The sequence below is a fragment of the Cuculus canorus genome, chromosome 1 (assembly GCF_017976375.1).
Source record: "Cuculus canorus isolate bCucCan1 chromosome 1, bCucCan1.pri, whole genome shotgun sequence".
In the NCBI taxonomy this organism is placed as follows: Eukaryota; Metazoa; Chordata; class Aves; order Cuculiformes; family Cuculidae; genus Cuculus; species Cuculus canorus.
The window spans coordinates 139414912-139439172 of NC_071401.1; the positions used below are offsets into that span (position 1 = coordinate 139414912).

General features: G+C 36.8%; 1 protein-coding gene across 1 annotated transcript in view; it reads right to left on the reverse strand.

The window, feature by feature from the left end:
- PIK3C2G (phosphatidylinositol-4-phosphate 3-kinase catalytic subunit type 2 gamma) overlaps window positions 1–24261 on the reverse strand; it is a 291894-nt gene that overhangs the window by 63011 nt on the left and 204622 nt on the right. The window contains exons 19-24 of the mRNA XM_054078355.1: window positions 19640–19820; window positions 18202–18309; window positions 15838–15930; window positions 13558–13687; window positions 11333–11469; window positions 8698–8867 (exon numbers count right to left, since the gene is read on the reverse strand). Coding sequence (XP_053934330.1) covers window positions 8698–8867; window positions 11333–11469; window positions 13558–13687; window positions 15838–15930; window positions 18202–18309; window positions 19640–19820 — 819 coding nt within the window. The remainder of the gene's footprint in view (window positions 1–8697; window positions 8868–11332; window positions 11470–13557; window positions 13688–15837; window positions 15931–18201; window positions 18310–19639; window positions 19821–24261) is intronic.

Genomic DNA, 24261 nt, shown 5'->3' on the forward strand with positions numbered 1-24261 from the left:
AGTGTCACACAAAGCAAAGATTACTTCACATTTCACGCTTTTCAATTCGATATTCTATCATCAACTCATATTCAACTTGTCGGTTTTCTATCTCTTTTAGTGAAGAAATCTTGCTAAGAGTTCCACAGATACATGTCCGCTCCTGAGAAGTGTAAACAACCTCTTGCTGAGACTTCATTCCTTAGTTCACCTAGACCTGATGTATATCCATCCACATCTAAATAAAATGACAGTCTAAATTTCAATTGCCAAATAGTAATTACAATGCTATAAAAAGGACTAGAAGAGAGAAGTGAATTAGTGAACTTGAAACAGCTTTCTAAAAAAAAAAAGATTTATCCAGAGGGATTTACTCTCAATTGTTTTTCTAATAGCTTTTATTTCCAGTTACAGACAGATAGAGAGTCTCTTGCTCAAAGAAGCAACTCATGACTAAGCTTCAAGGCAAAAAAGGATATATATAGGAAGCTGAAGTAAGGACTGGCTACAAAGGAGAAATATGGAAACTGCCTGGACATGTAGAAATAGTGTTAGGAAAGCCAAAACAAAACTGGATTTAAAACTGGTGGTGGACGCGAAGCACAAGAAGAGTTCTGATAATACATAATTAGTAAAAGTAAAACAAAAAAGTGTGGACCTGCTGCCAACTGGTGATTTAGTGGTGCAGAAGCACAGACAAGGATGAAGTACTCATTGACTTCTCATCCTCAGTCTTCATTGACAAGGCTCCCCAGGTAGTGGGGCCTGGAAGTGATGAAGTCTAACAGTGTCCTGTGCTGAATTCATGGGAGACCAGCCATTAGATACCCCTTACTTAGTACTTATTAGTTCATACCCTGCCAAAACAAGATAGATGTCACTAAACTGGAGTAAGTTCAGTAGAGGGCCACCAAAATATTTGGAGGCTAGAGCACTTGCCTATGAGGAGAAGCTGAGGAAGGTGGGCTTGTTAACCCATGACATGAGGAGGGTGTCAGGAGACCAAACAGTAATCTTCTAGTATCTATAGAAGCTTATGAAACAGATAGATCCAGGTGAAAATAAGAGAGAAAATTGAAACAGCCAAGGTTCTGACACCAAAACCTTCACTAGGTTTCTGAAGGAAAAAAAAAACCTTCACTAACAGGAGAATTAAATATTGAAAAAGGTTGCCTGGAGAAGTTATCTTATGAGGTTCAAGATTCAAATAGACATAGCCTAGGGTAAACTGGTGTGAATTCAGTGTTGACCTTCTTCCCTTAATACTCTAACAGAAAGAATCCTCAATGCCCTGAGCATCCCTGGCTAATGTAAACTATGTGGCCTAGACATTCAACATGCATCTAATATCTTTTACCTATATTCTTCAGCCAAATGACCAGAAGTCAAGTCTACACCAGAGAACATGGTTTTAAGTCTGTTTTCTGTCATTTCTGCTGCTGTTTGAGATATGCATAAATGTTTTCTAACTACTAACTCAAAATCTCATTTCTGATTACAGTTTTACTCACATTATTTTTATATTAACATCTATCTATAGAAGCAGAAACATCAAACTAGAATCTCCTCTATTCCTTAGGGGACTGAGGACAGTCCTTAAATCACTATGGTCTTACTTATTCATTAAGTTAGTCCTTCTTATGTGTATATCAATTTTCTATTATAATTATTTTTCATTATCAGAGCCTTAATATTAGCTTTCTAGTAAAATTACTGTGTTGGACATACCTTCTATTTTGATCAGCAGTAAAAGGAATATTTCACACATTAGACTGCACTATTCTGAAACACTTATCTGTTTCTGTCAGTAATTGAATTGCTTACATCAAGAGTTAATCATGCTTAACGGACATGGTAGAAAACAAGCTATAATCCTCACCTAAGCTGAGGGCTCCAATTCATCATTCTGTTAACATCAAGTTTCCCCATATAAACTGAGCCATAGTGAGCCATTTAATTGTGCCCCTTTGCCTACGCAAAGAGCAAGGGAATGTGACTTAATTAATATCCCTTTCATTGCGAGCCAATTGAAGTCACTGAGTTTGCAAATCACAGAGATTTGATTACCGCTGGTCCTATAAGGTGACTTTGCTAAGTGACAGTATAGCTAACGCGAAGGTTTACAGCTGAGGTTACACGATTACAGTTCTTAGTGTAGACCTAGTACTTGCAGTGTGTATTGCTTCAGGGATCCATCTGAAATTTTACTGTGTAACAAGAAAATTTGCAATAGGTCCATGATCAGATGGCAGAAACTAGTTCAAGGCATATCTCTTGATGGTTTTCACTACAGCTGCGTTGTCACAGTCCCTGCTGTGATTACTAGTCCTGCAGTCTGATCGCAGACTTTATTCACTTATGTCACAGAATTTAAACCACTTTGTACAGTCAGCCAGCTGCTTGTATATTCTGGAAGAAGATGCATTTTGCTTTAACAACATACGTGCCTTTGATACTTTCAAATATTGTCCTGTTGCAACTATATGTATATTACATTGACTGGTTAAAAAAAGCACTACTGTGCTCAGCTCAGGCACCTTCTGAGTTGAATTAGGGTTCTGTATTCAGATAGACATGTATAAAGCAGCCTGCACTTAGAGTCACCAGCAACCAGACTGCATAACAATGCTAAGGTGGTTTTATATACTTCATGTTCAATATCTATACTTCAAAGTGCTCAGTACAGCATTCTTGATGCCTTATACCATTTTCTAAAACTATGAAATTCTCCGGGTTTGTTAGGAGTTTATTACTAAACCTATTGATAAAACACTTCAGTGTTAATTCATAAGGAGATTGGAGTAATTCCTCTTGTTAACAGAGATTGTTGGACAGTGGGTTTTTTGTGTTCTGACTGACTTGCAGTACTGAAAAAAATGATTTTAAAACTCAGACATAAAAGTTGCCTTGAAATAAACAGAACAAGTGTGTTTATATCCCATACCTACCAAATATTCAGCAAACAGGTCTTTTCAGTAAGAGATGGCTATTTGGAAAACACAGTGGTAGATTGTTGCAGTTTTGTGTACCATCAGGCAAAATAGAGAAATAAACCAGTGATGAAGAAGTTGAATTGCATAGAAATTCCTTAGAGCAGGGTATTAAATCCCACGTTACTTAAATGTATCAGTATGCTTTCCAGTTAAAGATGAAGGACAATGGCATACTGTGCAGAACAAGAAGAAAAAAGATACCAAGACCAAGCAACAGACATTAATTTAAAAGAGCTTGACGTATACTTGACTGTGTATGAGAAAATCTCCCCCTGAATATAAAAAGTTATGTATAGAAAGCTTTTGGAGAAAGAGATAATACAATAAAATGATTCCAATGGGAGCAGAAAAGAGAAAGTCTATGTCTCTGTACATGGTTATAACTCGAATTGGAGAAGAAATAAAATCATATAATCAAAATGGACATTGAACATGATGTCTTTTCCCCTTTTTATTTCTGTTTTAGTGTTAAATTTCCTGTCTCTGGACTCGCATTCTGAAAAAAAAAAAAAAAAAAAAAGGGTGACTAAAGGAAAGAGAAAGAGTAAAGGCGAGAGAGGGCAGGAAAAAATCTCTGAAGCAGGAAGTTGATAGGGGGACTCTTAAATAACTCATCTGTAGTGAACCTCCCATAGTAGAGGGAATTCCACTGATGGCTCGGAAGGCATCAAACAATTTCTCTAGTCCAGATAACGGTTCACAAGAATACATGATAACTCCTTCAAGAAAGCAGCTGGTCCTGAAGATAGGAAAGCAGTTTATGCCATGCTTGAACTGAATGAAAAGCCTGGAAGGATACAGAGAACTGCCTCACATGAGAACTAAGTTTCAGGAAGCTCAGTTCAGCAAAAGAACAACACACTTGGATGAGTAAAACTGGATAGAGTCAAGGCCATGTGGAAATACCATGTGGATAAAACAGTATCTCCATTGTCAAAGTACTTTGGAAAGGATAACTAAAAAATTAAGGATTCATAGGGAACAGTGAACATAATTTACACTGATTACATAAAGCGTTAGTTGAACGCCCTTCACAAGAGTCTATACTGAAAATAAATAATCAATAGTAAAAGGGCAAACTACTATCTAGGCTCAATAAACAGAGAAAGCATCAAAACAACAAAAAACACCTACTCTTCAAGGCAAAGATAACAGAAGTACATCTGAAACTCACAACTGCAACTTGTGCTGCTTATATGTTCTCAGACTCAACTTGTTATTTTGGCATTTAATTCTGGGCAATGAGTGGCATTTGACTTTCAGAAGTGATGGACTTCTTGCCTCATAAATTTAAGTTCCTTTAGGCCTTATTACCTTGGAGGTGACATTGTTTCACATTTAGGTCTTTATACATATTTCATCTCTCAGTCTTTATGCAAAGACTTATATGTATGACTATATTTAGACATCTGTATAATCTTATTAAGATCATGGGGGCTACTAAGGTGCTTTAAATCATGAAATTAAATCTTTCCAGGATTTTAGTCAGATATTTTCTGAGAATGGCACACAGGAAGTGCTGAAAGTGGATGGCAGCAAAGAACTAGGAGTTATCAGTTCACATAAACCAATAAATCCAGACCAGTCATGTCAGAAAATTAAATTTAAACTGCAGAAAATGAATCAATAAATGGGCACACCAAAAATTCCTAATGAAATCATTCAGCAGGTAATACAGGTTAGTCCAACAGTTTTCATGGACAAATTTAGAAAATTTAAGATAATTTTATTTTAAGGTTTTACTTTCAAATTTTAGACTCTTCCTTTGATGAATATCCTAAATAAAACTAAAAAAGGCCAAAAAGAAAAAGTATAACAGGAAATTCTCAAAATACTATCTTTCTTCTTCCCCACTTTTTCCTATTTTAGGAAAAGGATTCCTATTTTAGGAAAAAGATGGAACATATGTAGAGATAAGGTAGCCAATAAATGTAGCTACAACTATTTTTCCCCTGTCTGTATACAAACTTTTCTGTTTTAGAAAGAAATACCCCAAAAAGAACACTTTCTTTTTTCAAAGAAACACTTCCAGTGAGACAGTAGCACTCATCTTAGGCTATTAACACTAAAACCAAAATGAGTTACTTTTAAAATAAAGAGAGACTTCTCCCTTTCTACACGCTCAGATATTCTTAAGTGCTTTTAACTATAGGAAAACATGGACATGACAGAAAAGTGTGAGAAACACGATTTTCCCATATTTTTGAAACTTCCTTCAAAAAACTGTAATTTCCCAATGGAATAGTTAGTCTGCCTCTAGTAATTAACTTTGTAGAAGAAAACCAGCTTAGCAGATTTAACTTCTGGGAAAACCATGCCAAGATGTGGGATTAGTTTGGCAAAGAGACAAGAGTATCTCTGTGATTCAGATCATGGAAAATAAAGGCCAGAGTGTTGTAATTAATCAGGATGACTGAGTATTTAAAAAACAGAGTGGACACCTAGGTTAACAAAACGTGAATATACAGTGAGCCATGAGCTAGGGTACTCCATAACTTGCCGTAAGGTTTCAGACTACACATCATTGTCGGGAAAAATATAGACGTTGGTGCTGGAAGTGACTGGTAGTGGAGAGGATGAGACTGCTGAAGTTAGGATTAGTTCAGTTAGCACAGGATTTAAATAAATCTCTTATTGTTTAATTCACCAAAAAGGAAATGTTCGAAAGGAACTGGTCAGATCTGAAATGAAGAAAATAAATCCCAATAAAGCATGGCAGGTACAACCACGTGCCAGACACCTTCTTCCACACCATTTGATGACTGATTCAGTCCCATATGATTACCTAGATAGTATTACATCCATTTCAGTCAGAGCAACGAGTGCCACAGAATACTTTGTACATAAAGAATAGAATGGTTATATGAAACTAAATGAGAAATGATTCCTCATACAGTTTGAAGTGTACCTGCGGAATTCACTGCTTTAGGCAAATGTAGGGTCAGTTGCAGCAGCTGTATCGGAGAATGAAAGGAGTAGTTTATTACTAGTAACAAAACGTATCCTTCAGTACAATTTATAAGGAAAAAAAAACCCTAAAACTGAAATCCCATGGTTCTGTAGAAAAGTTCTCTGTGGGACTTTGGGAATAGTTCTGCCAAGTTATTATGCTGTTGGTTAGATACATCTCTCTCCAACATTTCTGAAACACTAGTTCCAAGACCCAAGTAAAGACAGGCTATTAGTAATATTTAACATAAATAGAGTTCCTGATTCCCCTTTCCTCTGAAATCAATAAGAACTGAGACACTGGTTTGTGCCTTGGACTCAAAACTGAACAGATTTATTGGACGGTACTTAAAGATGAGGGCAGGATTTAGAAGTTAACTAATCCCTTGTTGGAGTGTTATGCAATCATGAATGCAAAAGTGAGCATAACTGCATGAATCATAACAGCTTCAAAGAGTTCTCTGAAGACTTATACTGGATTTGATAGAATGAAGTGCAGCCCATGCATGACAGCGTGCAATTCTCAAAGCTGCCATGTATGCCTTTCACTTTATTTACATCAGAAGAAATTCCCCATATGCAGAATACTGGGGAGGACCTGTTCTGATGAAGCTTTGTGAAGGCTAAGAATATGTTAATGGCAAAAAGCACTTCCTGAGAACAGAAAATGGACAGCTGTGATTAGAAAGTTATCTTCCTAAATTCTAAAAGGAATAACTTTTTAAAACAGTTCAGATAGTGACTCATTTTCTCTAAGACTTTGTTCACTTGCATAGATTACATTTTAAAAAAAAAGCAAAAGTTTGTGTGATGTATGTAAAGACTAGTTGCATGTATAGGGACTGGTATCAGATACTGTTCATTCTTTGAAGCCACATACAGAACTTCACAAGTATGAGTATAGCATCTACTGTACCAAACCACAATGGTCAACACCAATAAAAAGATTTGAAAGCATTTTGCTGCTGTTTTATCAAGAAAATTTTAGGGGTATGATATTGTTGGGGGCACAAAGAACTCTAAAAATCTAATATAAAGAGCCGTTAAAGAAACCAGTGGCTAAACTTATTTCAGGACTTTCCTTGTGGGAATACAAACGGCACTGAGGTTTTCAGATTTTGACAGAGCTTGAAATTTATGAGAGGTAGAAATATATACCTCTGTTCCATAGAAAAATATCCCTCTGTTCCTGTGTTACAAATTTTATGAAGGTGCATACAGCTCATGAGAACTACAGTCATTAATATTGCATCTGCTCAGTTGCATGTAGGTATAAGGAAGACAACCACTGTCCCATGATGTTTGCTACCTACTGTTAAGTATGAGTCCTAGTTTTACTAAAGAACCAAGAGTGCATTCCGTGAATGGAGGTCCTAAAATGTATTATTTAATTTTATAGCTTAAAAGCAACATACTGCATGGAGAAAAAGGAAAAAAATGGCTGCTGTTTACAGAAGTGACTATATTTTAGGTAATTTTCTTAGACTTCATGAGAAGCTTTAGCATGACTGAGTTGTAAAACAGCAAAATTAACATATATTTTTACTATTGCTATTACAAGACTTCTGTCTAAATTTGGTGGTCCCCCTTGTATTCTCTTCATCCTGTCATTCAAACTAGATGTCTTTTCTCATGTAAAATCACTGCTCAAAGAAATTCCCGTTAGGCTCCAAAAGGAGGTTTGCTGGAGTGAGGACGGCAGCACTTGACTCAGAGTGTCCATGAGTATGTATTTCATTACTGAGCTGTTCTTTATTCTTTCCACAGCAAATAAGTAGGATTAAGGGAGCGTATCTCGAATGATTGATGATAATTACGAGCACTGCAACTGAATCTTTTGACTGCCTGGCTTAGAAGTACTTATCAACCCCATCAGCTTCCCTCATATCAATACTCCCATGCTGTTATTTCTGTCCAATACACTGAGATAGTCTAGAATAGTCAAAGGCCAGCTTAAAAAAGAAAGAAAAAAAAAAAGAGAGAGAGAGAGAGAGAGAGAAGCAAAAAGAAAAAAAAGAAAATAGAAAGAAGATTTAGCCCAAATTCAATTCTGGGACTAATTCTGGAACTTATTTGGAGCATAGAGGAAACACCCCCTCTCACACACATTACTCATCTTGTCATTATTAGGGATCATTTATCCATTCTCTATTCTGCAATAGCAGCTTTTTTGGGTTTTACACATATTGGCATTATCCTATCTATTCCTATTCAATCCCAATTCACTCCTCCATAGTATATTCACATTAGGAACTAGAATATAGAGTTGCACTGCTTTATTTATATTTGTCATGAGACAGTTACATCACAGATAGATACAAATACAGAAAGAATGTAATTATTCCCCATGTGTCTTTGCAAAATCTGTTTTTTTCTCTCAATATGGGAAGGAAGTGGTCACTTAGATACATCCATAGTTTTGGAGCCATTATAGGAATGCTCCTTGGTTAAAAAAAAAAAAACAATGGATATCACAATTCTTTTGGCATAAACCAGTCGACTCTTCTGGTTACTACTGAAGTGCATCATCCAAACCTGTGACCCAACAAGGATTTGGATTTTTTTTTTTTGATTGAAGGGGACCCCCAAATTCTCATTTTAATTCCTTTTCCAATCATTGCTATGTTTTTAGAGGGTTTGCTATCAATGAAAAGATACTGGTGTGGAAACTTCTGAAAGAAAAAAAAAGCATGATCGCATTTCCATTTTTTTCCCCAGATTTCAGTAAGAAAACAGTGCTTTAAAACTTAATATGTGCGTTACTATAGATACTAACCTTCTTATGCTTCCAAACGTCTGTGCGTGACCTAAAAATCTTCCAAAATCTATGTGGAACATGTGTCCAGCATTTGTCAGCATTATGTTGTCACTATGTCGATCACATACACCCAGAATGAAGGTAACAACACACCAGCCAGCACAGGAATAAAAGAAATTTCTTATTGCCTAGTTAGGGAAACAAAAGCACTTACTGGAAATATACAGAGATGTATTTGTGACACTGACAAGAAAACCAGAAACTGTAGTTCTACAAATGCTATGCTTGTTGCTAGAAGTTTAACAGACAGATGTTTGTAGGAATGGTACTCAAACAAGTAGTATACAAATGTCAAAGTTAAACCGCAAGAACAATTTTATGCATGAGGTTTTCACCTCGTGTTTTACTGACATTTGAATTTCTATGGAAAGCTTCTAAGGTAAAATGTACCTAAGGAAAACAAGCTTTTTAACAGAAAACTGACATTTTTTTATTCAATAGCCTGCATGTATATCGTAAAACCAATTGCTTGGAAATTAGTTGGAAATCTACAAATTCAATCATTTGCTTTGTAAAGAAAGGCTATTTTACAACCACTGTATTATTCTATACCTACTTAGGTCTTTTTTCTGCAGACTTCAGTTGCCACTCTCAAATCCTAATCAATCAAGTCTCACAATAGAAAATTCTCCAAAGAATTAAAACCCTTTTTACAGAAACATACTGAAACAATGAAAGGCTAAATAGTTTTCTGCTCATAGCATCTATGAATCTGAATAGACTATGGGATCAAACCTAGTGTCATGCAAAAAGACCCAAGAGGGTGATTAAACCAAAATCCAGCGTAGCAGTCATGTTTAATATAACCTATTTCTCTGATGTTCCTCTATGTGATGATGAGTACTTTCGTGGTTAGTCTGCTTTGTGTAAATAGGCTGGCTCATTCAGATCTATCTCATGAATCTCTTTACAGTATTATATTGTGGCATCGCTCTTTGCCAAAAATGTGTCCATGGCAGATGTAGGAAAATGTACAAGCTAATGTTATGCTCATTAGAAACTCACAGGTGGATTCCAAGTTTTCTGCTGATTTCAGTGTGAAAAACTGTAAAACCCATGACTTCTAGTAGAGGAATATAACCAGTCTCTTTCACAAGACACAAATTCATTGTCCTTTCTCAGGGGAGAGTTATTCCTGATTCAGATAATGATCGCTTTTCTACCCCAAAGCATAAGGAATAGCTTTTATACTTTCTTAATCTTATTTAGTACAGTTTAAGACCAGAAAACACAATTCTTATTCAGAAGTCTTAATTTTCCATGAATCTCAATCACAATGGGATTCGTTTATATAGAAATCCTAACAATCCTAATCTGCAATCTTCACATTTTTGGACAAAACCTACATTAGACAAGGTAAATCATTATTTAGGCATTTAGGATTTCCTTGTAGCTGCAGGGTGCCACCTGCAATGCCTGAAAGGGATGACAGCACTGTGGAACACTTAGGTCACAGTACAAGAGTTGACAGTATTTTATGTTTAACTGTACTACTTACCTACTTTGATGACCTTGCATAAAACACCTAAGCTTTCTGTGATATTGTTCTCTGAATAGTAAAATGAACAGTAAAGCTTATTCTGCATGAGTTTTTTGAGCACCTTAGAAACAGTATGCGATGAGTAAAAAATCAAGGCATAAAAGAGGAAGGTTCGTTCACCAGCAAGTACAAGGCGAATGCAGAGTAGTAATTTTATGCATCCTCTATGCAATGAGGTCTGACTTTTTTTTATATGTTTAAAAAATTGAATGAAAGTGTGTAGAAATTAGTTTTTGGGTACTCCACATTAATAGTACTTTTCACAAACAGTAGCAGCAAGAAATCAAGTTTTCGTTCAATAACTGATAGCAACTCAGATTTCAGTTGAAACATTGGCTGCACTTCTACCTTGATGCTGTAAACATACAAACTTGGGAAGAAAAAATTTTATACACATAGTTCATATTTAATTGAATCAAGATTATATACTAGGATTTTAAGCACTCTTACTGAAAATGTGGATGAGCAAATGTCAATGGAATAATTACAAAATTGCTAAAGTTTATGAAACATATCTGTGCTATGCATCTATTAATAAACTACTATAAAGGCACATAATTTTCAGAGTGGTAAACACTAAAATCTCCCCTTTAAATCTAAAATTTTGACTCTCAATCTACTGTGGGTACAGAGTAGGGTTTTAAAAATTGTTTACTTCTCTAAAATCAGATGCATTCCATAGGGTCCCACAATATCATATGAAAAGCACTATCTTAGTATCATATAGCTAGGCAGTTTTGATAAAAGAACTGACCTAAAAATAAGTGGTTTTGAGTTTAATACTTAATTTCTACTTCAGCTTCTTTTTATTTCACGAGTAAATCCAAAACATCCCTATGACACAATTTTATAGAAAATAAAGTACCATGCATCTTATCCAGAGCAACATCTCATTAGAAAGAGAGTGACATTTAAGTCAATTCCCTGGCTTCTATGCTTATGACTTGTTTGTCTTATGTCTGAGTCACTTGTTTTTGCTGCTTACTGCCATTTGGATTCTTTTTTTCCCATAGTAAAACATGAAAAGTATATTAAGCTTCAGTCTGATGTTACCTCTTGGTAACTTGATTCCAGAGGATGGTGATGATGGAACCATTTTTTAATTGTATTTTCTTTCAGTGGTCCTATCAGACCAGACTCCCTGTGGATCTTCGCTAGTGTGGTAGCATCTGGCACCATCTGTACCAATCCTAATCAAGTAGAAAAGAGTTCACATGAAAAACCTTCAACTTTAAAAAATAGGAAGACCATTGATGCATATTGCCTATTGTCAGATTATTCCATGAAGAAAAAAAATATGTTTAAAACTTCCAGAAAAAAAAAAAAAATGAATGCAAGAGAAAATATAAATCAGGATTTTTCTTTTCTCTTTCTCTTTAGACACAAAAACCCAATGGATACTTAGTAAAATGTGGCAGTTTTGCAAATGAGAAATAAAAACACCAATAACAATATTGTTAACTGCCTCAAGATACCAACAAGTCCCACAGTTTGACAAGATTTAAAGTGGGTAGAATGTGTACACAAACAAAAAAATCTATAAAAAACAAGATCAGATATTTACTATGAATTATAAAGTTATTTCATACGTGTTGATTGTCAAGAACACTACACAAATTTTTCTGCAGTATGTGATGCTGATCACAGCTGGGAGAAATTATATTAGACAATGTGGAAATTAGTCTGGCCCAAGATGACATAAGCTGCCATTTTGAAGTGCAGAGAGAAGCCAAGCATTTTGCAATGCTTCACTTGAATCTTCTGCCTCTACTGCATACACATAATTCCTGTTTTGGAATGGAGACCTCACTTGCCAGTCTTCTGCCCCCGAGTGCTGTCCCATGGTACATCACCCCACAACTTTGCATTACAAGAAGGGCCTTCTCTGACAATTTCAGTTGGTGACAGGATCCTTTACTATACCTTGTCTGGAAAGTGGCATCCTATCAGTGCTTTATCTGCTTTTTACATTTATATGAAAAGTGATTTCCTTGTTCCCATCCCTATGAAATTATCATCTCTTCTCTGCCATGCGTAGCAAAGTTGGCCCAAGGAAAAAGTTAGGACTTAGAAGACCTGGGTGCCCAAGGCTACTTTAGTACGTCCTGACCAACCAAAGGCATGTCACTTAGTCCTTCTATTCTCAATCATTAACTGTAAATCAGTTATATTACTGCTTTTGTAGCTCACAAGGAAAGACATTGTGAGGAAAATCTGTCAGACACTGAGGTTTTCTGCTGCTATGGAGCTGAAAGGATGAGACTGTCAGGAAGAGAATACAGAGAATATTATTTGCAGATGATCCCTGTATCTTTCTTGGCAAAAATCTAATTAAGTAATAGTATATAAGACATTATAGCATGTAGTTCAGAAATGGTATTTGCTTTGGAAGTAGAAGCCTTCAAGCTTTGACTCCCATCTCTACAAAGGAGGGAGGAGTATTCTTCAGGTGATCTTAACCACTCTCCATGTACGTGTGCTGATCTATACTTTCTCCTAGTTCCTTCAGATCATTCATGCTCTCTCCTTTTCTCTTTGTGGTTCAGAAAGTAATGAATTTTCTTTTTTGGTAGTTTTTTGTACAGCAGGTAATCTGGACACATCAGTCTTCTATTCGTGCAAGGATTATTTTCAGTAAAATATTTGGAGAGTCAGTAAAAAATGGTAAGCCTATTGCTGTCAGTAAATTTCTTTAGCAAGCAATTGGTATCTCTGCTACAGCTCTGTTATAAAAACCATAAAAAAGAGAAATAAAGCTTTCAGATGAGTCAGGCCCACCCTAAGCAGCATAAATTGCAAGAGCAGTATTTCAAAATCAACACTGTGAAGCTGTCATCACTTGTCTACAGGCACTTTCTGTAGCCACATGCTACAGGTTCATTTAAGCATCTGTGCAGGATCACAGTGGATTAAAACTTTAGTAGCTAAGTCTGATGTTCCTCAACATCCTCTTTTTGATGTATAAAGTTACTTTTAAGAACTTGGTGGAAGCCGAGGGTGTTGAGGCTTTTGGAAAATTCTAGTCTAAGTTGTTACAATATTCAATGAGTTTGGTTGCACTTTCAGAGAGGCTGAATAAATAATTAAATGTACATTCAGGAGCAGGCAAGTATAGAATTTAAGGCCTGAGTAACAGAAATTCTGAACATTTGTTTTCAAGGGGGAAGATAAATAAGGCACCCATGAAAATGAAAGCTAAAGTGAGGATTTTTGTATGCCGCTGTTTACATGAGATATGAATAATGTAATACAGGTACCTTTCATAATGTAAAACCGACCTTGGCTTTTTCCTGTAGATAAACACCTATAAATGATCATTTGCATATCCAGACCCTCTTGGAGCCAAATGTTGTCCATCACTCGAACAATTTGCAGAACCAGCATATCTTGACGTAGATCATCACCTATCTGTGAAAATTGCACAGGAAATCCATGTGTCTCCTTCAATACCAGATAGAAATAGCTTCTTATTTAATTTGATTTTTTCCCCTCACCAAAACAGCTATGTTGATTTTACAGTACATCTCTCTTGTTTTAATTCAAAGTTGCTACTTATCTTTCTGTGACAGAAAAGGACAGTGTAAATGGCACACATAGGCAGAAACAGTTTTGGCAGCCTCTGAGATGGTAACAAATGCTCCCTGATTAACTGAAGCCTTCTGCTTAATATTCCTATGTAATTATTAGAGTTTGAAAATTTAATCCGGAGGTAGGATCCTAATTTAGTTGCATTTTAAAGTCTACATAATGCTAGATCCCTTTTCACAAATGACAGCATTTGTCTAATGTTAAGCTTCACAACCTGGTATTTGCAGCAGGCTGAAGGGGAATTCTGTCATGAATTTATACTTTATAGACAACATGATTCATATTCTTTTTCAAACAGTGATGCAGAGCTGATTGTTCTCCCCATGGAGTTAGTCAAACAATAATCTTAGTGAAATGGGGCTTTAATTGTAGTCCCAAGAGGTAATGAAGAGATTATCTTCAATCACAGCTGAGTAAATGGCCTGTGCAAACAAAAGCCCTTCTTTTTTTGTCTCCCCTTCCCTACCTCATCTAAAATACATGTGATTTTTACTGGTATTTGTAAATACTTTATTCTTTTATTATATTCATTTTTATATACACATCTACAGACATTTACTGCCATTAAACGAATACTTAAGAAGACACAAACTAATCTTTAAAAAAAAACCCAAACAAATCTATTTACTTTCATTTAAAGGTAATCTTAAACCTGATTAAGTCTTATTAGTACCTTGAGAAAAATCTTAATTTTCTCCATTTACCTTTCCTTCTTCTCTCACAGATACAATCAGTACACAATTTAGTATGATATCGATGCGTATCATTTTCTTTACTTGTTATCCATCATGAATAAACAATGGAACTACAGTACGAGTAAAAGATAGTTTAACTAACACAATGGTTTACTGACAGAAGAAAGTGATGGCAGCTATAAATGGACATTGTTTTGTCACGTGTTCCTGGGCAGGGAAAACACTGACAATGTAGAACCAGCACAAATGTTTAAATGCCCATAAGCAGACATTTGCTCAAGTTGCTCAAGTAAGTAGGAAACTGTCTATTTTACTTTGAATCTTTGATAAAATAGTGTATCTACCAACTGTCTAAAGGGTCAGAAAAACTTAACATTGCTAGCCTCCCCCTAACACACCTAGAAAAAAATACTTCTATTCCTGAGAATTACAGCTGTCCTAAAGGTCAATGTAATTCAAGATGGCCTAAAACCTTTTCTTTTTTTTTTAATTTATTTTTATCAATTTTTAAGCTGCTGGTTTGAAACAGGATACTGCAAAAGATCTAGAATTAATGCCTTTGGCAACACTGACTATTTTGTATCCAGCAGTCATTTTACCATCTTCAGTGTCCTCCAAAAAACGTATTCACTGTTGTGGAAGACTTTTGCTGTTTTGAAAGAGAAGTAACTTCAGACGGCACGTATTGTTTTTTGTGGATGGACATAGCACTGTCTTGAACTCTGAAGCTTTTCTAGGTATCAAATGGAAAATAAACCGGAGTAATTCCAATGAGACAGATCTCCTTTGCTGTTCCCTCTACCTCCCTCTTATTCAGCCCACTCCCCTATGCTGGCTAGCAGAAAAAGAATTAATTGTCTACAGAAAATGCAATTTCTACTCCAGTATTTTGATTTGTTAGAGACATATGGAAAAGGCTATTGGATTCAGTCATTCTGCACGATCTCTTCTCTGAGACTTGCCCTCTGACATCAGTGTGGTAAGTAAACTAGGTTTAAAATGTAAACTTTGTATTTCAGCCTCGCTGTCTCTGCTAAGAAAAAAAAAAAAAAATGCAAGAAGTTGTTTGATTCTCTAGCGATCAAAAAAGTCGATACTTCAGTGCACTGCCTCAGCGTATTCCACTAAAAGTTCTAGTGTCAAAAATAATTGGCAAAAATGAATAGCAGAGCCAAATCAAACATTCTCAAGCTCAAGATCTAAAACATAAATAAGGTGAATTTCAAATCAACATTTTGCATACAAAAGGAACTGAGGATTAGAGGAAGAACATACCTTAAAGATAACATTGATGTTTCCACTTGGAACATTTGCATTGATGAAAGCGATTTTTAATGGAAAAGCATTGGAAGTAAAATATGAACATAACTGCAGGGAAAAAAAAGATGAGAGAGTAGAACAACCATGCCACATATTTAAAATATCAGACTAATACAATACTGCCAAAAAAAGTACCTTCTTTAAGTACTGCTCAGTAAGACTGATAACAAAAATAAATAATTCTTGATATTATTGACTGTCTAATTGGGTTGGGAAAATGAGAAATTCTTTTTCCAAGACAACTTGTTTCACTCAATGATCATGTGAATGGACAATATTTTCTATACTAATTGTTTTGCATTTTCAGGCCTATTAAAGATAAACTTTGGCTGGGACTGAGTGCCTGAAGTACCTAAGACTGATCTAATTAGAATCTGTAAAACCTTTGGTCCTATTATTTTCTGAAAAAAAAAAAAAACATTTAAAAAAAATTGCCTGATCATACAATTTTTATGGAAGCAAAGAACCTGCTAATTTCTTTGGTGAACTAACTGGTTGAAGATACAAGAAATTCTGAAATTCTCCATCTATTTTATGTGGAATCTATCTTAATTAAACATAAACTCTGAATTCTCATCCCCTAACATCTCCTTCAACCTGAAGACCTCAAAGGGCTTCAAAAAGCATCAGTGAGCCATGAACTGCAAATCCTGTGTGAGTTAGCGTGGTATTATCATCATTAAAAAATGGGGGGGGGGTGTGAATCCACTGAAAAAAACATAGACAATGGTAAATTAATAGCCTGGTTTCTAGAGATAATGAGCACCCCACAGGAGCTACTGCTGTCTTTATTGGGTGGAGTGCAATAGAGGCTAATCTGAACAAAAACGCTACTAGACACAGCTGTCTCTTACTTTTCATCTAAACATCTCAAAGCACGGTGCAAGCGTTCAAATATTGTCTTAGCCAGATCATACTTCTGTGACATGCAATAGCTATTACTGATGATGAAATCCTGACCCCCTATGGAGTTTTGCCTATTGAAATGTCTCAATAAGTGCTTGAAAGGTTACTGTGAGATAATGCATTACTCACAGAGCTGGGAGCAGCGCTCTCTACTAGTAAAATCAATAGATGGTACCAAAATGAATTAAATTTAGGTAATTATAAGCACTTAAAAAATCTAATTTGCATGATTATACTGACATACATTTCAATCAAGAAGCTGCACATATTTATAGCAAGATAATGGCCTATAACGATATAAGAAAAAAGAAAAAAAAAAATCTCTTCAGATACTTAAACATTTTGTATCTCTCCAGCCAAGCTGGTGCAGTATAAATAGCATGATTGTATGGTGAGATACCTTCCCATTAGTTAGCTTTCCCCAAAGGCCTGAAAGCAGTGAGAAGCAGCAGGCTTCAAATTCTTCTGACTTATATCATACACAATTGGCCCAAGCCTGTGGGGTGCTGCAAGACCTCTGTTCTCAGCAAGATCAAGGCTGAACAGCAATTACTTGGAGCATCACAGGTCAAAGGCAACTGAAAGGATCAGCACCTCTTTGAAACAGGTCCACCGTGAATAATGAGCCAGAGAACAAAAACAGAGCACAAATTGCTGTAATTAGGTAGCTATAACTGGAAATATGCATGAGTGTTCAATTAGGTTTGACTTCTTTTGCTGCTGGATACTTTTTCCTTCTCTAGAGATGGAACAGCTTCTGCCTGGCATAATATTGTTTATGAAAAAAATTCTGAACAATTAATAAATGAGTCTTAGTAGTATTGTCAAAGTAGAGTCAAGTAACACTAAAAAGCATTGCTGTTTCCTTTATTCTTAAGTTATTTTTAACAGAGATTATAGACACAGGTAAATTACTGAGAATACTTAATATTTTAGCAATTCTCAGTGATGTGCCTAGTCTCACCTCGGCAAGAAAAGAGTTGGCTCCAAAGCTCTAGCTGCTCTTATAAATGATGAGAGTCTCATATGAGAAAAAAACTGCCACCAAGAGCTATTTGTGCAGGATGGTAACCAGGTCTCAGCTTCAAGGAAGCCAGGTACCCTTGCCAATTCCAACACCGTGGCAGGGCAGCTGAGCTGGGAGCAAATAGATCAGAATTTGAAATCTCTGCTGCTGCTGCTGCTTCACAAAGTTAGACACGCATGCAACACTCACCCCACCAGTCCCCTTCACCTCTGCCTCCAAAAAAGGCCCCCAGTTTAAAGAAGATTATGCTAGATGCCAGTTTACCATATGACTCATGTTTAAGATTATTTCCCAGTCAATGAAGCCATTCACTCCCTCTCCTCCTTTATACTAAAAAAATGTGAAAAAGAATTAAAAACATAATCCATTGCATGAGGTAGACTTACATCTGCTTCTATGCCTTGGGCAACAAGCGCAGGATTCAGGGGAAGCCGACAAACCTGTACCTCCTGGAAGAACTGCTGAAGTTTGTTGAGTTCCAACTTTAGCACCTCCTGCAATGTGTGGATCATTACGGCAACATGAAAGAACATAACAGCATCTTTTAAGGCACTGACTGCCTTTCTATAATTTAAACAAGCAGTACGATATCTGGAGATAGTAGCATCCATGTAACCTTACAACAGTTAACGGAGTCACGCTGAGGTACAGTTATTAAAAGCAAGAACCGTGATTTTACTCCACATCAAGCTTTTACAGCCTAGATGCACTACCAGTTCATGCTGTCATGTAGGTTCAGATTCAATAACCTTCATTAAGTGCTGATTAGCTTTGCACCTGCTCTGCTGCATCACATGTCTTTTTTGCCTTGCTGGACAACTTGTTGCCTCAACACTGTGACCTCCCTTGCCTAACTGCAGGTATGTGAACTGCAAGGTCTGGGAGTTTTCAGTATCACAGTAGCTGCAGCCTTGAGCTTAATCTCTACAATCTGAATTATGCATCAGTAATGTATAATGAATCACTGCTATTTCTTTTTTTTACATGGATTTTTCTCTTTTCAAATATTTTTGTCTTTTAACTTCCATGTTTGCTTTGCTGCTCCTAGTAGCAACACAGAATTTTCTGAAAAATCCTTTGAAAATCTTTGAATCCCTAACAAGGCAAAGAATTTGTGATAACTTTCACGACAACCAGCAGCAGCAGGTATATTTTTATTTGGCTTTCTGGTCTGTCTTGCTGAGATCACAGTAAGAAAAAATTTACACATCCAGTGGTTAACAACAGCTGTCTTGGAAAAATAGGAGTTTTAAATTGTAAATGTACCTACACAACATAAATCTGCACCCACTGGAGAAGAGGACTGCTTGCTTTCTGCTACCAGGAATGCATCTCTGCAGTTATATACACAGTATTATTTGCTGAATGCTATATGTAAGATATTAAGTATAATGCAGTCCATTTGAATTTGCTAAGAAATGAGGATTTTCAGTCTGCCAAGGACAACTCTTAGCAAAGTTTTCAAGAAGCTGCACTACAGGAGTCAAATATTCTGCAATGAGGTGCTGAATGTGTGCACTTCTAGTAAAATTTTAATCAGTTTTGTTGCTATTATTCCTGACCACCTCCAGTGTTTGAGAAACCACTGATTAAGGAATTTAAATGGCTTAAAAGATCTGCTGACCTTCAGAGAAATAGCGATGACGGTTGACCCATTAAATCCATATGTTTTACTTGTTTGCAGAGCAGCATAAAATTTTACAAATTTTAGGCTAATCTTGGGTTTACTTTCATAAAGGACACTACAGGAAAGAGATGTCACCTTAGAAAAAATAAGATTAGCTAAAGAAAAATAGATGGAAGGGGAGGTATTTTTTAACAAACCTTTCTCTTTGGGTCACCAGCAGCTTTTACTTTTTCGGCAATGTCTTCCAGAATTCTGATAAGTTTTTCCTCCTTGGAAAACTCATTGTTCAGGGTTTTTCCAGCACAGAATTGGAGAGCAGCCAGTACTTTCTGATACCAGATTCTGAAATGAACTTCATTTTGTGCATTCTTCAACAGCCTGAAGGAACAAAGGGAAAAAACATCTGTGTATCAAAAACTGATTTTTATTTTATATCACCTCTAGCAGGAACAATAAATGCACTCCAGACTAATATGTATTTGTTGACTTTGGGCAGCAGAGAATGAAAAAATGTCATTCATTTGTTGGCAGTACTCAAGTCCCATTTGATAAATAATGAGATTTCAAGTGTGTTGAATCAATAGGAACCTGCCATTTCTTATTGTCATACATTGTGCAGTACCTGTATTGCTTCTCATTTCTCCAAGGAAAATTTACAAAGTGAAAATAAGTTATATTATTTTGGAGTCCAATCTTAAACATCTATCCTTTTTTTTTTTTTTTCCTTCTGCCAGTGCACTTGCACAATCAATGTCTTTCAGCTAGGAGGTGCATTTAAAAAACTTTTCATCTCAGACGTATCATCAATGCCAGAAACTGTCAGTCTTTTAAGTTGAGGAGACATTTCTGAAATTTGCTATAATTCTAATAAGAGAGAAATGAGCCCACTTTGTTCCTTTCTTTACTGGTAAGTGTTGGTCTAGAGCACAAACTCAGCTCTTAGATCTACTGAAGTCTGGAAAAGCTTCAGAACTGTGGTTATCACCTAGATAAAGCTTAGAAATTAAATGAAAACTTTTCTTTTTTTTTTTTATGTTTACCACACAGTCTTCTCTAATTACACACTCTTTTGGGCCAGGAAAGCCATGCAGTTTAGGAGTTTTTTTAGTCAATTGAATTGATCACTGGGGAATTTTTTCCTTATGTGGGCCAGAAGTTTTGTACACGTTTGATTTATATTTGTAAGTATAGATGGAATCACCAATTTTATGTTGCTATTAACATCGTGTCCAGCACCTGGGATTTCCCTTTGTCTACAACACTGATGAATTGCTTTTCCCTTTTGTCTGAACTTTCCACGCCACCACTTCATCCTTAAGAACATCTGAAACCTTAAATTCTTTAAATATCTCTGAATCTTAATGCAGTTTCCCTTACTAGATGAGGTTAATTAAACCTAGCAAATAATGCTAGTTTTCACAAGACAGAAAATAGAGAAGCTGTTGACTTTCATGGTTCATCACATATGAATATGTCACACAACAAAAAGTGAGAACGGAATACATATCAGGCACTGATATTTAAAGGTAAAGAAATCATAATTCCTATAGACACTTCAATTCCCTCAAATCATGCATAAGACACTGCAATATTGCTATTTCAGCCCATGCATCTTTTGGTGATGAGGGATTTCTGTCATCTTTTATAAGGTAATGATCCTTCTAGGTCCTCTTTTCCTATATAATTCAATGCAGAATAATATCACTTACTGGTTTCTGAAAAGCCTTTCCAGCTACAGAAAACCTCTGAACATCTAAGGGTTTATAAGCACTGAAAATCTTAAAAGAATATGTGGTGTTTCTTCCAGAAAAGCTGAGACATGAAAGAAAAGAGATGTGAAAAATTTACCACTAGCACACTCTGGAGGAAACTGAAATGACATTTCTTTCCGTAGACTAGTAAAAACAAATAATTACTTTTGGATTGTAAAGAAATACAGATTGTCATTGCAGTGCCTGATGGCAGGCAAAGCCCAGCACATAGACACAGCTGATTCTTATCCTGAACCCTTTCTAAAGTGAAGAAGGCAGAGAGCACATGCATATATGGTGGTGGATAAACTAATTCTTCCAGATTTCAAGCACAGTAAATCCAAGATTCCACAGGATGGAATTAATTTGCTTAAATGTAGATACCTTGTGCCATTTTAGATGTTCTAGAAAATCCTATTTCATCTCTAGTTGCCGCTTTGGAAGTGCATGGGTCCACTAGAGGCATATCTCATGTGTGCCACTCCCACGCAGCTATTTCAGATGCCTTTTGCTGTGTAAAATGGCTTGTGTTTAGGCTACTGCATAGCACTCTGCAGTGGCCTTTTAGCTTAGTTGTAGGACACAAGGCAACTTAAAACAAAAACACACTCTGGCCATTTCAACAGCAAGCCAGGAACAGACTTTGTGATGATTATTTTTGAAACAAAAGCATTACTGGCACAGTTCAAACTGTCACATGGGCAGGAATTGCAGTTTACTGAAGCAGCCCCGGTCCAGCTAGGCAACTTGCATTTCTCTTGGAGCACAGGTAGAACAAACAAACTCGTTCACTTCTGCCTTGCAAGTACAAGTGCAAGTGCACCTAAGAAAAGATGAAAACACCACAATATCTATTTTGAAGTGGCCAAGTTATATTCGTGCAGAATGTCTGTCTGCACTTAGACTTGAATTGGAATCAGCTCCCAAGCATCTAAATTAAATGCATTCACATACTCTATTTTTAACAGTACATATTAAAGGAATCCAGAAAAAGTACCCTTTCATGTTCAAGATGTCCCTTTAATCCTCTCAGACATACAGAACATTAAACCAACTTCTATTTTGCTAGTATGAAAGGCTTAGAATTTTACATACAGGAAGCAAAATCAAAACATTCCCCTATTTTAAACAGAGCTACTCCCTGCATAAGGCAGATCAACTTAGAAGATCCATATTTTGATTATTCTTATAGCTAAGTATTCCCAGAAAATATGCTTATATACACATACAATATAAAGATTTATTTTCGACCTGAGAAAGATTATGGGCCAGATTCAGATAGCTTACACCTAAGGCATACATGAGAACAGAGAATGTATAGAGTTTGAATCCTCTCACATGCGCTTCTTGAGCCCAGTCCATGGGGAAAGTTGAGGCAGTCATCAGGATCTCACCGGTAATATCTATGTCCATGCCAGCTGCTGCCCACTACACCTTCCACAGTCTGAATCACATGGCAGCTCCCGACAGTGCATGTGCTTCCTCAGCAGCCCATGGGGGACTCGGAGCTCTGCACTCAAACAAGTTTGGCAACTGCGGTACAGGCAGCACAACTTCCTTCTGCCTGTCCACTGGGGTAGGAATGCTTTTAAAAGCCTGTAGACCGCAATTTGCAAAATGATTTGGATTAACATGAACTGACTTTTATATGCATTTTATAAAATCAGTCCCAAGGAGGATACAAAGGATGGATTTTAATGTGGTGACTCATTGTAGGCTTTCGCTGAAATGTTTATTCAACAACTGAACAAATATGCATTCGTAATTCTGTTTCCCCAGTTTCCTGGACCACACATCTTCACATTGTCATTGCGAGGACTCAGTGAAGATAGGCAAGTCTACAACTCATGAGGCTGCATGATGCAGAAACACTCAAGACACTAATGAAATTTTCAAGTTAGGAAAAGATGCCTAGCTGCGACAGAAGACAAAATTGGAATGTTTTAAAACTCAGGGCTGTCAGTGAGGAAATATTTTAAGGTTTTGAGGTCTAGGAGTTTTTTTTCTGACAATTTTCACAGGGTTCTGCAAGACAGAACTCAATATAAAAGCCTGGCCTTATGCCAGGCCTATACTGAGAATTTTGCTCTTAATAGGGAGAATTCTTCACTCTTAAGGGTTCTCTGATTTGGGACAAATTCCCTCCTTCTCAGCAAGACCAGGGCAATTCAGATACACTGTCCCATAGTCACTTTGTGGAAAATACCAGATATCAAAAGGATGGTGACCTCTTCAGCCTGGAGAAGAGAAGGCTCCATGGAGACGTTATAGCAGCCTTCCAGTACCTGAAGGGGACCTAAAGGAAAGCTGAGGAGTGACTATTTCTAAAGGCATGTAGTGACAGGATAAGAGGAAATAGCTTTACATTGGAAGTAGGGAGACTTAGATTAGACATTAGGAAAAATTCTTCTCAATTAGGGTGGCGAGGCACTGGCACAGGTTGCCCAGGGAAGCTGTGGATGCTCCATCTCTGGAGGTGTTGAAGGCCAGGTTGGACGGGGCCTCGGGCAGCCTCGTCTGGCGGGATGTGTCCCTGCCCACGGCAGGGGGGCTGGAACTGGATGATCTTTAAGGTCCCTTACAACCAAACCATTCTATGATTCCATGAAATCTACTGAAGAAGCAACCAGACCACCCCTGCTTAGCAGCACTCAGAGAGACCAAATCAGATTCTGCCATGCCCTGGAAGATGCATTTGACTTCCTTCTGCAAGCAGCTGCTTCTCTTCCTTTCTGTATGTGTTCACGACTGCAAGCCATCTTCAAGTCCATTTTCCAGCACTTACAGCTGCAAAAGTATGTGTGTTTGTTTTCTGAGTACAGAAATGCAAGTGTGCTGGAAAGATTCTGGCCACAGGGCAGAGGGGAAGATGTTGAATCAAGCTGAGTTGGCTGCTGTGTCAGAGAAGGAGAAACAGGACTAAAACTGGAAGCTATGGAGAAAAGGGAAATTAAAAAGAAAAATATATAAAGGAAGGAAAAGAATGAGATTGGATGGATCTTGGTGGCAAAGCAGGTGAACTCATTCTCTTTCTGTAGTGTTGGAAAGAGAGGGAAACTGGTGCTCTA